Below are 19,510 nucleotides of genomic sequence, written 5' to 3' on the forward strand. Positions count from 1 at the left end.
CCAAAGAGGATATACAAAACTGCAATCATCACTGAAAAAAATTATTTGTATGCTGAGATAAACAAACTCAAATCGAACCCAGAAACTCTGTGTCACTGTGTCTTCCTTCATTTCCAATATAGAAAATAAATTTCTTTAATTTCAAAATCTCATCCTAAAGGACTTGACTATCTTAGGCCCAGCTATCCCTTTAGACCTCACCATTTCAAAGGCTTGAACTTTTCCAGTCTGTCCCTGGCTCCTGCTTCCAGGGAGAGGCTTTTTTTTCCTGCCTTCCTCCTGAGATCCTAACCCCTCCCCCACTCTGGGAAGTTATTAAGTCTACAAATGTTTGCTCTTCTGGCCCCAAGAGTTCTTTCTTAAAAGAAATTAGCTTTCACACGAACTCTGGTGCCTCATATTTGACCATGTCCCCTGGATGGGGAGGCCTGGTGGCACTCAGAGGAAGGGTAGCAGGCTACCAAGAAGAGACTTGATACCCTATGAGCATATACAGGGGGGAGAGATCCCCCTCAGTCACGGTCATAGGGGAAGGGAGTAAGGGGAAAATGAGAGGGAGGGAGGGAGGAAGGGAGGAATGGGAGGATACAAGGGATGGGATAAGAATTGAGATGTAATATGAGCAAATTAATAAACTATATTTTAAAAAGAAAAATATTAGCTTCCTGCCTTAGCTAGAAGAGTCTGACTTTGAGAAGCTTGCCTGTTTTAAAAGACCCACTATTTTTTTCTTTTGTTTGCTTCTCTGGGGTTTGTATGTATCAGTTTTGATTTCCTGCAGCCTGTTGAAGACTGTGCTGCTCTGCAGGGGGTCTGTCTAATCAGGAATCTGTGAGCTCCTGCCTTAGAAACTGTGGTTCTTCTCTTTTTATACAGAAGAAACTGCTCTTTTTTTATATATATACATTCTTGCTAGATTACTGTAAATTCTGCCCCTCATTGGTATGCCATTTGTTGAACTTATATAAAACAGTGTTTGTTTCTCTTAGCTTATTTCTTAACATGGTTATCACACAAATAATTGAGACTCTTTTATAATACAAGGTTTCACAACACAATCTTGAGCAGTTTAAGTCTGTTCTTAATCCTCTATGCTATTTTGTCTTACTCTCAGCAAACATTCCAGTGATACTTGCACTTTGTAGCTCTCCTGGGCTCCAGCTCCTTTCTCCTGACCTTCCTTGGGCCTCTGTCTGTGGCTGAGTCCCCCACTTCTTCTTATAACTCCTCCTCTTCTAGCTGGCAGAAGCCCAAGCCTATTCTTTCCCCTGCTCATCAACTGGGTGTAAACTGCTCTGTTGACATATCAGGGAGACAATTGGGGAGCAGAGTTTACACAGTAAACTCTCAGAACAGTAAATTTAAGTCACTAAATTCTCAGAACAAAGCTTGCAACCAGAAACAGGGAGTGGAGTCCAGATATCAGCACTCGAATTACACAATAACCTTATGCCTACAGCCAAACCTGATTTGAATAATACAGTATCTAAAATGACATGACCAGGACAGTCTTTCCACAGTACAGGCTCTGCTTTTCTCAGTGCTGGCTTCATGTGTAGGTGGGCTCACCCACGAGGTGGCAAAAATAGCCATCAGTCACTCTAAGTTAACATGTACAGCAGAATAAGCTCAAGAAAGGCACACGCGTTTTCTGAACTCTGACAAAAGCTCTAGAATTCCTTCTAACTAGCTCGCGTGGTCTGCTTCGGTGAACAGGGGGACGTGATGGTCTACTGGACCAGGTGCATGTCATATGCTGAATTGTTTCCTAAAGGATGAGACACATCTTTTCACACCACATGGATAGGCAGTAGGGCAAGAGATTTCCTCCATAACGCAGACAGAAATTTCTGGAGAAGTGATTCTAGATAGGTAAAACTGAACACTGACTCCCTCCTTATATCTTATTAATCAGCACATTTCAATTCTTCTTGGTACCCTGCAGGTCCTTTCAAGATAGTTTTGGTCACTATTTAAAAATAATAAAATGAAAACAATAATAATAATAATAATAAAATGAGAGTTTAAATAGTCTGCTCAAGATTTCAAAACTAACCAGTAACTTAGCAGAGTCTCCCAAAGCCTCCTCTTTTTAAAAACACATCTTTCAAACCCAGTATCAGGATCTACTATGATCCAACAACACTGTCCATCAGATCCTGAGTGCGTGATATATATCTTTGCGCAACTCAGAACTTCAATTATGTACCTCTTTAAGGAAAGTACATCTAAATTTAATTGTGAAGACAAGTTCCAGTGAAAAGAGAAACATAAAAGAAGATATCAGAATGGCTGGGCTGCCCTATGAGGAGGAGGTTAGCTAACATGGTATAGCATAGTACAGTAGGTCTGCTATCATCTGGTGGCCCTGACATTAGCTAAAGGAATCGTTTAGGAGATCTTATAGAGTATCCTGTTTATTTTCAAGGCAAATAACTACATAGAGTTCTCTCCATAAATTCTGCTCTTTATTCCAACTTGAAAAAACATGTGAGTTGATAGGATCTTTCCTGTGTACATAGGCCTCTGTTCTTGTACAAAAGCAAGGCCAAAATTAAAGCGAAAATAATTGTAAAGTATAGGTACCCATGACTTTTTGTTATATGCACGCTATATGTATAGCTTAACTTTTGTATTATTATTATTTTTTAAGTTTATAAACGTGGCATCCCTGACTCTTGGGTATTCACTCTCCTTTTCCAGTCTCTGGTCATTTTGGCTTGCAACCCACGGTGTAAAGCCCTTACCCATAACTAGAAGAAGGTTGTGCTAAGTGTGTTGGATGAGCTGAGGTTAGTGGGCTGCAGATACGCAAATGCTGTGACAGAAGCTGTGAGACAACTTCTCATTCCCCGTGAGCCAACAAGGAGGACAATCTTTGTCTGAAGCCACAGTACATACAAGGGGAGGAAGGAAGTGAGGCCATTTAAAGGTTCTCAGAGAAGGAAGGAGACTTAGACCGCTGGACTGGACCAGAATGGGAAATGTTTGCCAAGCTGGGGACTAATAGGAATCTCTTGCTATCTGAAACACCCCAAACTTCAAAGCATTTCTCTCTTATTGCTCCGTGATTCTCATTCCGTGCTCACACATTGCATGACTCTCACTCTGTGCCCCCTACTCCCTGACAGAGTTAAGGCACAGTTTCCCAGTCTGGCCACCAGTGTGGCAGGAAGTAGAGAAGTGCATCTGAGCCCAACTAAGAGCTCTGTTGCTATTTCCAGAATGGCGTTTTCTTCTGTATAGTGATACAGTTCCAACTATCATTAGTCCCTAATAATATTTCGTTAGAAATTAAGTAAGGCCAGTGAATAACTCAGTGGAGGAGTGCTTAATTAGCACTTGCTGGCTGGGCCTTGGCTTTGATCTCAGCACCTGGGGAGGAAAGTCTGAAATTTGAAAAAGACACATATTTATTTACTCTCTTATGTGAAAATGCATCTGAATTCCAAAGGAATTGACTTTCAGGTACAGTTTTAGAACACAAATGATGTGTATATCGAAAATTGCCTGTGATTTAAACTTCCAGGCAAAGAATAAATTCAGTCTGTTTATAATATACACGACTTACTTGTTTTGTTTTGGTTTGGTTTTTTTGAGACAGGGTCTTATTCCATCACCCAGTCTTTCTTCAAACTCCCAAGAATTTTCCTGCCCCAGCTGTGAGAGCTAGCATTACTCGAGAGTCTCCACATCTGGATGTGCTACCTTTAAAGCCTTTCTAGCCTGCTGGTTCACTTTCGTATGTTAATTCTTGCCGCTGCCTGATGCTTGACTTTTAGAGAAGGCCAACATCTGGACTCATCTCTGTCCTGTGACAGCCTTCTGCTAACATCTTGATAAAACACCAAAATTAGAACTTAAATTTTAGCTGTATGTGCTTTAAGGAATATGGACTGTAGATTGAAGTAGAGGTTACATCAATGGCTATACATTCAGAAAACAAAAATGAAAGTACATGACTTAGCAAATTCAAGTTTTATCCTTGACAGTGCTCACAGGAACAAGTCACTTTCTTTAAATGCCGATGTGAGAGAGGGTACTAGGTTATCACAAATAAAAGGGCCCAATTCATACATTCTATATAATCATTAAGACATGGGGAATTATTAGTGATTAATCACCCTGTCACTGCAGAATCATCTTGGTGATTTCTTTTCACTTTATAGAATACCACATATCCAATTCTGATGTCATGATTTGAAATCACAGCTTATGATTTAGCCAAGTACATATGTTTCCACTTCTCATGAAGTGACTTAGTCATAGAAAAGTAGGATTCAGAATCTCACAGGTATAAAGAACAGAGCTAAGATTGTAAATTATATGAATTATATATCCAATTCCAGAGTCTGTCCTCTTAGCTTGAGTTTTCTGGGATCATTAAACCATTAATTGCCAAGGGGTGCTTATCAGTTTTCTATCAAACCACATTGTGTTTTCTTTAGCACCAGAAAATAATGTTTGCTTGGCAAGGGTTGCTGACCAGTGTGATTTGGTTGATCAATGAGTGGTTGAAGGTCAGGTCAAGCCTGCTCAGCACAGTAGGTATCATCCAGTGGGACTCTGAGCAACTAAAACACAGTAAGGCCAGAGAGAGAAGACCAAAGACATTGGGAAAAACTCATGTGAAATAGCTAAGTGATTTTTATATTATTTTATCCCCAAATGTCAGTATTTCAGTCATGTTGGGTTAAAGAAAACAACACTAAGATGCATTTCAACTCTTTTGTTTTTCATGTAGTACTTAGACAGTCTGAAATCCTTGGTTATAGTTCAGGTTTGTGTTTTACATTGTGTTTGTATTGGTTAGTGCTAGGCTATCTGTACTTCCAGCTATTAATCTTCCAGATTCATTTGTGCTACTGTTGGTAGCTGAGCATTCCCTTGTCTATGCACAGCTAAGCACCACAATGTAGCTACAAATGCTTTCTTTTCACAATGCAGCCCAAAGCTTTGCGTAGAAAGAACTAAGGGGTCAGCTTTTACACCTAAATTATGTCCGTGTTGCATTTCAGGTGTCTGACATACTACTTAATTTTTTGATATATAAGTGTTACCCAAAAAAATGAAATTTAACTTTAGTGACTATAAATAAAAGTTGCATAACAGGAAAGAAAAATCCTAAGTCAGGTAGAAATGCATCATTCCCATAAATACATCTATAAACCAGATTTTATATGTCAAGTTTAGATCTGATTTACCCACAGTACCTTGTTTAAAAACTTGTTCCAAGGAAGAAAATTATTCTGGTATTAAAATGTTCTCACAAACTGCGCATAGTTCTATTGCATTGCAATGATGACAGTAAGACATTTTTTCCTTACAGTAAATAAATCAAGGAATAGGTTTAAAGAATAGACACAGATGTAGGTCACTTCTTTTAAAAGACATATTCTTGGTGCTTGACACTGGACCACTCATATGAACACTCATATCAGCTGTGAGAGAGAAGTATGGTTTCAGACCAGTGGCTACTGTTTACATTTTCTCCTCTGCCCATAAGTTTGGAGTTTTCTTTTGAGTTGAAGTCACTTAGTGCAATTAAAATATCTTGAGGAACTATGTTGACCCTAAGTAGATTTAAAGGCTGGTGAAATACTATACTATATGATCACGTAACACATTGTTATAAAAAAACAAAAACAAAAAATGATATGCATTTGAACACTACAGAAATCTTTTTTTGGCTTAAAATCATACAGTATTTGTTCATTCAGCTAACAGTGTGCTGATGTCTTCACAAGATCAGGGTTTTTCCCTTTCAGGGCTAGATTGTATGTGTAAATAGAGAAGGCAAATGCCCAGGTGGTTGGTAGCTTTGGGGTTAATTCTTTTTTTTAATTCTTCGTTGTAAGTGAACATTGATCCCCTTAGATTCATTTCTTCATGCTGTGCCTTCAACACAATGACTTAGAGACTCATTCTTCTGAGTGGCTTTGCTATTGCAAACTGACTTCTCAACTATGTACAAAACACGAGTAGGGCAGTTATAGGCGTCTAAAGAGATAAATAGCAGACTAGCTCTAATAAGTAAACTTAAGTTCTAAATCAAATTTAACTGACCTCATAATGATTAGAGCCATACACACAGTGGGGTGCTATCCCAGCCTGAATACTCTCTTTATTGCAAAGCTATTGAAAGTAAATCCATAAACACTTCAGAACAAGGTTGTGCAAAGCTTGTACTTGAGCACATATGTTTCAGTCTGAGAAGAATGCATCCATAATAGGGGAAAAAACAATGAAAATGGTCTGCAATGTTCATATTATTGTTACAATCCTTGGCAGTGATGGGAGGAAATCTTATAAAAAAATTAAAGCACAAAACACATGTTGTTCAGTCACACACCTAACTAGCCTCATTTTTCAACTCAACTACATGGATTCACAGACTGTGCATGGCATTCCTTATGAAATAAGTTATGAGTTATTTGCACTTAGCAAATAAATGTGTTGAATATATCTCAAAAGCTTTGAAAACTAAAGAACTATGTCCAGGTGGTAATTCATCCAGCAAACTTTCACATTTTCAGCTACTTAGCAGACCTGGGAGTGCTGTGCTTTTAAAGCCACTTCACCTAGCTCCAGTATCTAGAAATTCTTCCTGGCTCTCCCTTGCTAGGCTAGGTTTCTGAGTTACTTTGTGAAAGGGCAGCACTTCTGCCCTTCCTCACCCACCCATGAGCCTCTCTGTTGTGGTGACTTTTCCTGCTCTGTCTTGGTGACTTTTCTATTGCTGTGATAAAACACCATAACTGAGGCAACTTGTGAAAAAAGTTAATTTGGGGGTTCATATGAGTCCATGACTTTCATGGTGGAGATCATGGCAGTAGGCAGTCAAGCGTGGTGCTGGAGCAGTAGGTGAGAGATTTTATTGGATCCACAGATGAGAGATAAGGAGGGGAATGATAGAAGGAGAGGGAGAGAGGTAGAGATAGAGAGATAGAGAAATAGAGAGATAGAGAGAGAGAGATAGAGAGAGATAGAGAGAGATAGAGAGGGAGAGAGATATAGAGAGAGAGATATAGGGAGAGTGTGAGATAGAGAGTTGGGAATGATATGGATTTTTTACTTAATTAAATTTCATATTACATCTCAATTGTTATTTCATCCCTTGTATCCTCCCATTCCTCCCTCCCTCTCACTTTCACCTTATCCCCCTCCCCAAGGTCTGTGACCGAGGGGGACTTCCTCCCCCACCATATGGTCATAGGCTACCAAGTCTCATCTTGGTGGCCTGCTTATTCTTTCTCTGAGTGCCACCAGGCCTCCCCACCATAGGGAAGTAGTCAAATATGGGGCAACAGAGTTCATGTTCGAGTCAGTCCTCGCTCTCCACTCAACTGTGGAGAATGTCCTGTCCATTGGCTAGATCTGGGTAGGGGTTCGATGTATACTGCATGTATTGTCCTTGGTTGGTGCAGTAGTTTGAGCCGAACTCCTGGGCCCAGATCTGCCCATCATGATGGTCTTCTTGTAGGTTTCTAGGACCTTCTGGATCCTTCTATTTCCCTATTCTCCCATACTTCTCTCACCCAGAGTCTCAACAGGATGTCCTCACATCTATCTCAATCTCCTGTTAAGTGAAGACTTTCATGGGACATGTCTCCTGGGCTAGTGTCCAATTATAAGTGAGTACAAACCATGTGATTCTTTCTGTTTCTGGGTTAACTCACTCAGTATGATCATTTCTAGTTCCATCCATTTTTCCACAAATTTCATGATTTCCTTATTTTTAAAAACCTCAAAACTCACATCCATTGACATATACCCTCCAACAGATCCACACCTCTTAATCCTTCCCAAAAAAGCTCTGCCACTGGAGGCTCAAATATTCAACTATATAAGCCTATCATAGCTGTTCTCTGAGATCCAAACCACCACGATAAACCACCGTACTTTCTCTTGTACATCATTTAAACAGAAGATGGCCAAGGAATCCATGTCAAAGCAATGTATTCAGATACACCCAGCCTTCTTGAGTTGAACCTGGGGATTTACTTGCCTACTGACCTATTGTTGACTCTCCTGAAAGGCTTTTCATCCTCCAGCCTGTGACTGATGTCACAGTAGGCCTGAAACTCCTTTGTCATTTCTACCACCATGTTCATTTCAAAATCGACTTCTAATATTACTACCTGAGATAAGGTTCTTGGTTAAAAAGTGTATGTTATTACTAGTTACACTTTCCTGCTCTAGTCCCAGGAATTCTATCACGTTGTTCCGAATGGTGTTTCTGGACAGGAGGTCTAGGCAAAAGGTTTGAAGGATGATGACACTCAGTCCTAGTTTGGCCTTTCTGTGCCCTGAATGCTCATATTCCTTAAGGCAAGGGCACTTCCCTTGCTCAAGTCCATTCATGTTTCATGATGCTTTCACAAGGTCATTTTGGGACACTAATATTGAGTGAATCAGAGAGAATAAAGGGGGCATGTATTGCCAATGGAGTAAGCACCTATGAAACATATTCCACCCACAGACCTTTTTTTTAAAAAAAATATTTAATTTCTTTATTTTCCTTTTTTTATACTTTTATTTTATTACACATGTATGAAACAAACTACATACAGCATGGAATACCATGTGACAATCATGAGAATAATAAGTTCTATACATGTTACATTCATAATGAATTGGCCATCTGCATTCGACCCGTTTGAAGTGTCTTTTCTGTCTTGTTGGGTCTAAATTTCCAAATGAGATTCAGTATCTATCCTATCTCAACTCTAATAGCAAGAAATTAACTTTAAAAATATAGAAAATCAAAAAAATGATACATAGAAAGGTTTATTTTAAGACTCAAGGATAATATAGTTTTACAACCAAGTTTAGCTGGTTAGGGGACAAGATTGTTTTAGATCAAGATAAAGAAGTTATTTAATTTATTTATTCACTTTACGTTTTGGTCGTAACCGCTACCGCCTCTCCTCGCAGCCACATCCTCCCTCCTCCAACTCCTTCCCAATTCCTTAGAAAGGGGCACCCATCCACCCACCTACCCCAGCTCATCAAGTCACATCAGGACTGAGTTCGTCCTCTTCCCCTGTGGCCTAGCAAGGGAAGTGATCGAAAAGCAGGTTACAAAGTCCATGTTAGAGACAACTCCGACTCCCCTTACTGGGGGACCCACATGAAGCTGAGCTACCCATGGGCTACATCTATGTCGAGGACCTAGTCCAGTCCAGTTGGCTCTGTTGGTCTTCTTGTGGAACTCTTGTCACCTCTAGGTCCTTTTACCCTTCCTCCTACTTTTCCACTAGACTCCCTATGCTTTGCCCATCATTTTGGCTGTGAGTCTCAGCATCTGTTTCTGGATCCATCTGCTCCTGGGTGGAGCCTCTCAGAGGACAACTCTGATTGGTTCCTGTCTGCAAACAAGACAAGACTCCTAGTGGAGGGTGGAGAACACCAACCCACCAACAAAAACTATGATCCAAACCTACCTCACAGACTTTTTTTTTTTTTTTGCTTTTCTGTCTTTATTTAAGTAATTTATTCAGATTACATCTCAATTGTTATCCCCTCACTTTTATCTTCCTCTTCCCCTCTTCTTCCCTTTTTCATTCTATTCCCCTCCCCTAGGTCTGTGACAGAAGAAGACCTCCTTCCCCACCATATGATCACAGTCTATTAGGTCTTATCCTGGTAGCCTGCTTGCTTTTCCTCTGAGTGCCACTAGGTCTCCCCACCAAGGAAAGTGGTCAAATAGGGGGCACCAGAGTTCATGTTAGAGTCAGTCCCTGCTCTCCACACAGCTGTGGAAAATGCGCTGTCCATTGACTAGATCTGGATCGGGGTTCCAGGTTTATTGCATGCATTGTCCTTGGTTGGCACAATAGTTTGAGCAGACACCCCCCACGCCGGCCCAGATCTGCCAGCCTTAATGGTTTTCTTGTAGGATTCTAGGACCCTCTGGATCCTTCTATTTCCCTATTCTTCCTTACCTCTCTCACCTGAAGCCCTAATAGGAAGTCCCAGTATCTATCCCAATCTCCTGCTAAGTGAAGACTTTCATGGGACATCTCTGTTGGACTAGTGTCGAATTATAAGTGACTATATATCATGTGTATCTTTCTGGGTCTGGGTTAACTCACTCATGATGATCATCTCTCATTCCATCCATTTGTCTGCAGATTTCAGGATTTCTTTGTTTTCAATAGCTGGGTAGTATTCCATAATGTAAATGTACCACAGTTTCTTTATGCATTCTTCAACTGAGGGACATGTAGGTTGTTTCCAGGTTCTGCCTATCACAAATAAGGCTGCTATGAACATGGTTGAGCATAAGTTCTTGTTGTGTGCTGGAGCATCTTCTGGGTATATTCCAAGGAGTGGAATAGCTGGGTCTTGAGATAGCCCTATTCCCAGTTTTCTGAGAAAGCACCAGATTGATTTCCAAAGTGGTTGTACAAGTTTATACTCCCACCAGAAATGAAGGAATGCTCCCCTTTCTCTACATCCTCACCAGCATATGCTGCCACTTGAAGTTTTGTCTTAGCCATTCTGATGGGTGTAAGATGGAATCTCAGAATCATTTTGATTTGCATTTCTCTGATGACTAAGGACTTTCAGAGTTTCTTTAAGTGTTTCTCAGCCATTTGAAATCCCTCTGTTGAGAATTCTCTACTTAGTTCTGAGCCCCATTTCTTAATTGGGTTATTTGGTTTGGTGCTGTTTAATATCTTGAGCTCTTTATATATTTTGAATATTAGTCCTTTGTCAGATGTAGGGTTGATGAAGATCTTTTCCCAGTCTGTAGGCTGTTGCTTTGTTCTGTGGACGGCATCTTCTACCTTACAGAAGCTTCTCAGCCTCATGAGGTCCCATTTATTAATTGTTGACCTTAAAGCCTGGGCTGTTGGTGTTATGTTCAGGAAGTTGTCTGCTGTGCCAATGATTTCTAGACTCTTCCCCGCCTTTTCTTCTAACTGATTTAGTGTCTCTGGTTTTATGTTGAGGTCTTTAATCCATTTCGACTTGGGTTTTGTGTATGGTGATAAGAGACTACTTAAGATAGTCTCCTGTGTACTGGACTTAGCTCTACAGATGATAAGGAATGTGGTTAAAGATCAGGCTTAGAGCAGCACTTTTCCCAGCCTGCTGATGAGGTCTCTGCTTCTATTTATCTATAATATGCAGTGGCGTTAATTGCCAAAGCATTGACATGAAATGAGACAGCACAACTTATAGTCTCTTGTTTTATATTATTACTGTATTCAACAGAAAGGAAATTGCCTGTAAAACTGCCTTACAACTTTCCAAGCACATGTTTTACTCGCAGTAGTTGAAATTTCTTATGTTGCAGCCCAGGAGAGACAAAAAACCCCCACACTGGTTAAGGAATATTTTCACAGGACATTTCTCCCTAAATAACGGATAGAACATGGTATTCCAGCAACAACTCTGTGTCTGAAGATTGCTCTACTTGAAAATCTTGAAGTCAGAGTGAAAAATGAAGTGAAAACCTTATTAGTGACCTGAAGTTTAAGTGTGGAGAAGAAATGCTACCAAAAATGCGTAGTAGAAAGCAAATATCACATCCTAGAGCGTGCCAACGTAGTGAGGTACAGGCATAGAGACATCGAAAGGCTAAAACAGGAGTTTTAAGGAATATTTTCATGAACGTTTAAAAAAAATGTTCTGGGACATCATTCAGTAGTGGAGTACTCATATAAGGCTCTGGGTTACACATTCAACACACGTGCACACGTGCACACGCACGCACACGTGCACATGTACATGCACCCTGAGCTGAAAATATATCCCCTTGTAAAGCACTTGCTTGCCATGCAGGAGGCCTTAATTCAATCCTGCATACTTAGGAATTTAAAAGCAGTAATAAAAAAAATAAAAACCTCACTATTCTTTTTCTTTGGTATGTTATTCACAAGAATACCAGCTACTTCCTCCCGCCAAGGCACAGTCTATTCAATAAATGCGCTAGAAGAACTGTGTCAGACTGTGCCATACTGTGCCACTGTATGGCGAGTCTGCTTTCCTTCCCTTTGCACACTGGTCGTTGCTGTGGAGTAAGTCTAACTTTTGGGATGGACTCTTCATACTTATGGGTCCCAAGTTCTCTGGGGACTTTGGGGTTTTCCTCCAGGCAGGTGGGAGTCATTTGGGATTAGAATTCAATGTGTCAGCTACCTCAGCTATTCCAACAGAGTTTAGCACTCCTGGTCAACAGGATACTCTCCAGGGAGCCCTGCCTCCAGAAATCAATAAGCGGATGATATCCATCTTAGCTGAGTGGGGTCGATGGCAGCTGTTTTTGTTGTCTATTACCAGTGGAGTGATAATGTTTATTTTATAAGCACAGATAGTGAAGGAATATTTATTTTTAAAACATTCAGTTCTGGTGAATAATTTTGCGTTCTACAGGATTAATTTTTCCAGCTATTTGAGCTAGGCAAACAAATCATTATGCAAAGGAATTCCTATGAATTTTACAGTGAAAATCAAATGTGTTTCCATCCCAAACTTCGTCCTAGCTAATACATTTAAAATACTAAGAAGATAAGGACAGTCTCCTGGCTGAGACACAGACTCAGGTAAGCGTGTAGTAGAAGGTAAGAGCCATTGTAAGGTTCCTCTCTAGGACACAACTGATCCAGAGAGAGCTGAAGTTTACCCTGCACATCAGAAGTGATTGTCCTGGTTGTACAAATTGGAAGTATTCACTGTAACACTACTGGAAAATAGAAAAGTAGACCTTATACTTACATGTTTGTTCCTATCTTACAGACTTTTATAGTATTGAATAAAGGGAAGGCCATCTTCCGGTTCAGTGCCACCTCCGCCCTGTACATTTTAACTCCCTTCAATCCTCTTAGGAAAATAGCTATTAAGATTTTGGTACACTCATATCCTTTTGCAAGTGATTTGTATTAACTATCTGTTGCATTTTATAGTTATATGTGTAATTAAGTTAAAATGTCCATACACGCTATAGCTTACATGTAGCGTCTTTCATTGGTCATACAAATCTCTTTTTCTACTCTGTACTGCTAAAAATTGAACCTGGGCCCTCCAATATGCCAGGCAAGCACTCTACCACTAAGGCTCACCTCCAGCCCTAAACCCTATTCTACACTCCAGGATCCTAGCCAGGGAATACTGCCAGCCACAGTAGATGGGTCTTTCCATCTGAATTAACAAAGCAATCAAAATAATTCCCCAGAGGCATGCAATGAGGCCTGTCTCCTAGATGTTTCTAGATTCTGCCCTGTTGACAATTGGTACTGGCTCATGTATGTATTGAAATCCCTAAGCTTTATACAAGACAACCGTATTTCTTGTTACCATCTTTGTACAGGGCCGCATAGAATTTTTAGTAAAATTATATACAAAACCAGGCTTAGCTAATTTTTCAACTTTTCTAATCATTTATATGAAGCACAGTAAAATTAGACAACTATCAGATTTAAGCCACTGAATATGACTCCGCAGAACACTTCTGACTGTTTCATACAGACTCAGGCAGAAGCTGAAACTGTTTAAAAGGCTGAAAGGGGCCTTGGCTCTGTGGTTCCCACTGAGCTCAAAGGTTTCTGAAACTGAGTTCTGATGTGGATATTGATTAATGAAAAATTTAATTTATGACACTTTCTTTTGGTGGTCTTGGTCATAATTAACATAAAAATACTATTATAAGTATCAAAAGGTCATACTAGCAAGATTTTTTAAAGTCCTAAATTCTAAAATCTAAAGAGTTGAGCGAAGGCGAGGTCCTGGGTTTGATTAGTTCCCCATCACAACAAAAGTAAGTAAGAAACAGACAACAACACCAAAAAAATGTCCTATAGCAACAATAGGTGATACAAAGCAAAACACAACAAAAAGCAAAAAAAAAAAAAAAAAAAAGTAAAATAACAACAGTAGAAAAAAAAAAAACAGCGAAAGCAAAGGCAATTCTATTTTTGAGTCCAGTTGATTACAAGTAATTCCTTGATACTGTTAATAGGCTATTATTGAAAACAAAGATTTAACAACAAAAATTTATATGTTCACTGTTTTAACACGTAAAAGCTTTTCTGGCTTAATTTGTATTTCTAGTGCCATCATGTGGTCATTTGGAGAAAACTTTTTTTTTTTTTTTTTTTACACCTAACGGAAATGTTTTGTGCAGTCTCCCAACTGTAATAGAAAGAGCACCTGCTCTTACAGCAGAAAACATGTGTTTTAGGATCCTGGGCCAGCCATCTGTTTTCTCCAGGGCTTAGCCATGTTCGGGGACTTCTAATATATTTAAGGTCACTTTCAGAGCCACAATTTTATTACATTCTCTTTATTTGACCTACCATTCAGTGCACATACACTTCTATAGAGGCATTGATTCCAAGCATTTTAACACGTGTTATTTTCTTTACAAACAACAAAGTCTGCCCACAGTTAACATCCATGTTTGCATGTCAGTGGAGCTATAGAGAGGGTACGCGACTGTCCCAAGAGTACCTTGCTGTGTGAAATTTCAATTACGTTCAAGTATTGATGAGTCTTGATCTTCAAGAGTGTCCCCTTTTCATCTAACCCAATGCTGTTGTTCTTACATAAACTCACTCAAAACACAGCAAGCCAGCACTTTGGACCATACTGTGCTTTCACTGTATATTTGTTCATAAATTCTATCCATCAATATATACATTTTGGTATTGCACAAATGCACCTTCCTCAACAATTTATTATTCTAATCATGTGAATTAATTCAAATGAATGCTTTTCTGCTCAAGAACATGGCAAATCCATATAACACAAAAATAGACTCCTCCCTAAAGTTCTCTCGAAGGTAATCACACTGATTTAAAAATAGCTGCAATGGCAGATTGTGTTCTTATGTCCTCCCATGCTCTCATCTAATCTGAAAGTGTAGAGGTCACATTATTATACATATTTAACAGGGAAAAAAAGTGAAGCCTAAGGAGACTAGATAATATACATGCACATGGTTATCCATGAGTCCTGTTGAACTGCAGCTTGGGTTTTTAAGTGTTATTTTTTTAAATATAATACATGCACTTTTCTTTTGTATCTTCCTTAACACTAACCTACATTATTCAGCATGTTAATTATGTGCACTATTTTGACAAACTGTGTGTTTATGACAATGAGTAATCCTCCTGACTGGACAAAGAATGTAGAGTAAGTTCAATTATATATTTTTTAAATTATGTATTCATGTACAAATATTTGGGATTTAAAAACCTATGTATCGATTAATCCTTTAAATAAAACTGGAGAGCATGTTTGATAATGCCATTTATAGACACAATTGTACATTAAGACAACACTCCTTGGGCCCCAAGCTTGCTGGTGATGCATCTAGGATTTCTCTTTACCCTTGCAGATGGTATTTAGTAGAAGTCTACTAGAATATTCAACCAGTTAGGATCCAGTATTTGAAAGCAATAATGTAATGGATGTAATTGCAGAAATATAGACAAGATGTATGCTGGGATTTTATGCCAGGTAACCTCTATATCAATTCAGTTAGTTAAGAATCAAACAGATTAAGCTGCAAATGTTATGCTAACACTACATTGAGTCTCTTTACCATCAGCTATTCATACTTTATCCAGGCTTATACCTATTTTAAGTGTGACAATCAAGAACTCGGAGGTTAAACACATTGCAGTGAAAGTTCAGTTAGCATTTGCAAAAGCTAGAACCATTTCTAATGATACTGGTCACCTCTTGAGGCTGGGGCACAAGTGGGGAGGGGAGGCACAGTTTGTTGTCACTGAAGCTGTGGGTGTTCCAGTCCCAGCAATGGTACCTGCTTATACGCCTACGATTGGACTCCTATAACACTGGCTGCTGACCTTAACACCCACACAGTGTTCTCCAAAGCCATGTCTTTAGTGCTTCTAAATGGAAGCACTAAGATAGACAGATTCTGGAAAGAAAAAAAAAAAAAAAAACCTGTGTACGTGATGAATTCGGAAAGTATTCAAGTTAACATGTAAGACACAAACGCACAACTAACTAAATAACACAAACCTCTTTCAAAAATATTGAGATTGAAAATTTTCCCTTCTCAAAGAAAATTATCTTATGCTTCTTTATATTGATTGTCTATTCCAACATGTGAGCTCGCTGCCTAACTCCCAGGAGGTGCTGCTTCTGTCGATGCTAAGCCATTTCAGATTGCAGCGAGGCTGTGTATGGCATGCATTTCTCACACTGTTCAGATGGTACCTTTAAAACCACCTTTTATGTATTTTTATTCTAGTTTTATTTCTGTTGCTCTGATACAATAACCTGGCAAAGCAACTAAAGGGAAAAAGTGTTTGCTTTAGTTCACAATTCTAGGTTTCACTCTGTTATTTCAGGGAAGTCAAGGCCGGAGCTTAAGGCAGCTAGTCACATCACACTCACAGGCAAGCCAGAGACAGAACAAATGTGTGAGCTAGCATTCTCTTAGTTTTATTCAGCCCAGAGCCCCAAATCAAGGAGTGGTGCTGCCCAGTTTCAAAATGGGTCTTCCCACATCGATTCAGGCAGTCAAGACAGTCTCCTGACAGACAAGTCTGTCCACCAGGCAGCCAGAGCTAGCCAAGCACCCACGGAGACTCTCCTTCTAATGATTCTCAAGTTGACTTTTGAAACTAACCACCACAGAAGTCAAGTTTAAATTAATTCGCTGTTTTATTTCTATGGACCTAAAATCAAATGGCGTAGTTTTCTTTCCTGGTACCACATTTTCCAAAGACAAAAATGTAAAAAGCTGATGTACTCTGAATGAAAGCCACGACATCCTTAATTACTTTTGGCTACTTGTTCCTAGGTACACCTTCACAGGAATATATACTTTTGAATCACTAATAAAAATTATTGCAAGGGGTTTCTGTTTAGAAGATTTTACTTTCCTTCGTGACCCATGGAACTGGCTCGACTTCACTGTCATTACATTTGCGTAAGTGCCCTTTTGGGGAAACTTCAAAAGATAATATAGTTTGGTTTCCTGTCTATGCTCAGGTTTTTAAGTAGCTTGCTTTAATGGTAAAACGTGCTGGTATGATTTAGGCAATTGAACTCCACGTTTTAATGGTTACCTCAGAAGGGTAAGCTTATTCCACCGCTCATGTGGAGTAGTTGCAACAATTTTAATATCAATTAAAATCTATTAGAAAGTTTTATATGTGTCAGTCTTCTCACACAAATGACCATAACAAAGAAGTGTAAATTGTTTATCACCTGACCTGGAGGATGGTTTTGAAAATTCAAAGCAAAATGTGTACTGGTTCCACAAATTAGCACTGATCTTTCTTGCTCGTGCTGTATCCCACCTCCATGGATTCTTTTGTTAAATTTGTAGAATGGTAGAAAATAAGGTGTCTCATATCAAAATTGCTGGAAATAAGATCACAAGACCCAAAAAAAGGCATTCATTGCATTATAAATTTTATAAATTGTTATTTCTTGAGGAAAGTTATGTTTAGTGAATTTAAGCAGACACGCTCCACCTCTATTTCCCTTCTGACTCAACTTTTATTCTTCCTTTCCTCTCTTTCTCACTTTATTGTCCTTCTTATTTTACTCAGCACAAACTTTTTCAATATACACTGACTTCTATGTTGTGTCCCCACAGTCCTATCTTCTCTTTTGCTAGTGATACATTACCCCCCCCCCCACCTGCCCGAAAGAGAAGCTTAAAATAACAGGAACAGCTAGAAGTAGGTATGGAGGACAGTTGATTAACAGCACTTACTCCACCTGGCTATCTGACTTTCTGGCAGAAGGAAAACTGGTACTGATACGTTCAGAAGTATAAATGCTGGGTATCTGGTCTTTATTGTACGACTTTATATCAGCTCAGGATATCTGCCCCCATGCTTTTCAGCCACAACTTGCAGCATGGCATTTAGGAATTCTCTTTCCTGAGAATAAAATAGTGCCAGTGTTAATTTAAGCAACTTTTATTCAAAAGTTATGTTAGGAAATGCTAATCTTGAATGGTAGAGCAAAAGGCAGTCTCTTATAATGGATAATTTCAGTTGGATGATTTCATGTATTATTCCTTTTCTAACTGAAACCATAGCCCATGACTTGTTTTCCCTTTGGTTAACTTTCTTGCCTCACATACAACTTGACTACCTTGCTTTCTGAATGACATCTTTATGAAATTTACATTTAATTAATGGTATTTATCATTTAAAAACAGCACACAGGCTTCATAAAATTGACAGATAAATATTAATGTCCTCCAGTTCTTAAATTATTTTGATTTAACTCTACAGGTAGGGAACAGAGTTTGTAAATCTGGGTAATTTTTAGCTCTTCACACTTTTAGAGCATTGGGTCTAAAATTATTTCATCAATTGTAGGTAGAAGGGACTAGCATAAATCATAAAGTGATTGTACCTGCAAATCTTTCCTTGCATCCTGTTATTGTGTTTGTGTGTGAACTCCCTATTACAGATATGTGACAGAGTTTGTGGACCTGGGCAATGTCTCAGCGTTGAGAACATTCAGAGTTCTTCGAGCATTGAAAACTATTTCAGTCATTCCAGGTGAGGGCTGAATGCAAGCATATAGTTTCATTCCTGAGTTAACTCTGGGGCTTTTTCAATTGGGCATCCTTGCTTGACATTCAGCATAACAAAAAGCCAAGAGACATAAGACTGGATGTTTTGTATATTGCTCTTATTGCCCCTATAGGCTTTATCAATCTTTATGTTGAATGTGTAGATAGTCCAATATACAATCCAAGCAATATCTACTTAAAAATGTATTTTTGTAATGTCAATGTAGTTAAGGATTTATTCCCTATTGCATGTATTAATTTTAAATTTTCATTCATTACACCTATTGGTACCTATACAAAACAATCTTATTCTTTGCTAACTAAATACAACTTATAACATAATAAAGCATAGCCTACACAAGCATGGAAATTTTGTTTCAAATGAAATTATACTCTAATATATTTTTACAGAAAAAATTTTCCTGCCATGGGAAGCATTTTGGGACTTATACATTGACCAGTATTTCCAATAGAATTGTGTGAAGGGTTTACTTATTACTTCAAATGTGTAATACACTTCTTTCTTTCAGGCCTAAAGACCATCGTGGGGGCCCTGATCCAGTCGGTGAAGAAGCTCTCTGACGTCATGATCCTCACTGTGTTCTGTCTCAGTGTGTTTGCTCTAATCGGGCTGCAGCTGTTCATGGGCAACCTGAGGAATAAATGTATACAGTGGCCTGCCACCAACGCTTCCCTTGAGGAGCATAGAATAGAGAAGAATATAACCATGGATTACAATGGCACCATTGTAAATGAAACTGTGTATGAATTTGACTGGAACTCATATGTTCAAGACTCAAGTAAGAATTACCACTATGTGTTCTTACCCTTTCAGAATTTGCCTACCTCCTGTCTACTCATGGGCTTTAAATGAGCACAAGAAAGTTGTAACTGCTTAGAAAGTTATCTGATGAAACTTTATGAAATATCTAAACTTATGTTTTCATTCGCTGTTCCTTTCTCCTGGATTTTGTTTGCTTT

The 19,510-nt window shown here is 39.0% G+C and overlaps 1 protein-coding gene across 7 annotated transcripts in view; it reads left to right on the forward strand.

Annotated features, from left to right (window-relative positions):
* Positions 1–19,510, forward strand: part of LOC127207716 (sodium channel protein type 1 subunit alpha) — a 278,089-nt gene that overhangs the window by 208,470 nt on the left and 50,109 nt on the right. For 6 of the 7 annotated variants that reach the window (XM_051167144.1, XM_051167146.1, XM_051167148.1 and 3 more), the window contains 5 exons: positions 12,751–12,868; positions 15,054–15,144; positions 16,790–16,918; positions 18,424–18,515; positions 19,060–19,329. In XM_051167144.1, the coding sequence (XP_051023101.1) occupies positions 12,751–12,868; positions 15,054–15,144; positions 16,790–16,918; positions 18,424–18,515; positions 19,060–19,329 (700 nt within the window). The remainder of the gene's footprint in view (positions 1–12,750; positions 12,869–15,053; positions 15,145–16,789; positions 16,919–18,423; positions 18,516–19,059; positions 19,330–19,510) is intronic. The other variant, XM_051167150.1, reaches the window with a different exon arrangement.

Source organism: Acomys russatus, chromosome 24, assembly GCF_903995435.1.
Source record: "Acomys russatus chromosome 24, mAcoRus1.1, whole genome shotgun sequence".
NCBI lineage: Eukaryota > Metazoa > Chordata > Mammalia > Rodentia > Muridae > Acomys > Acomys russatus.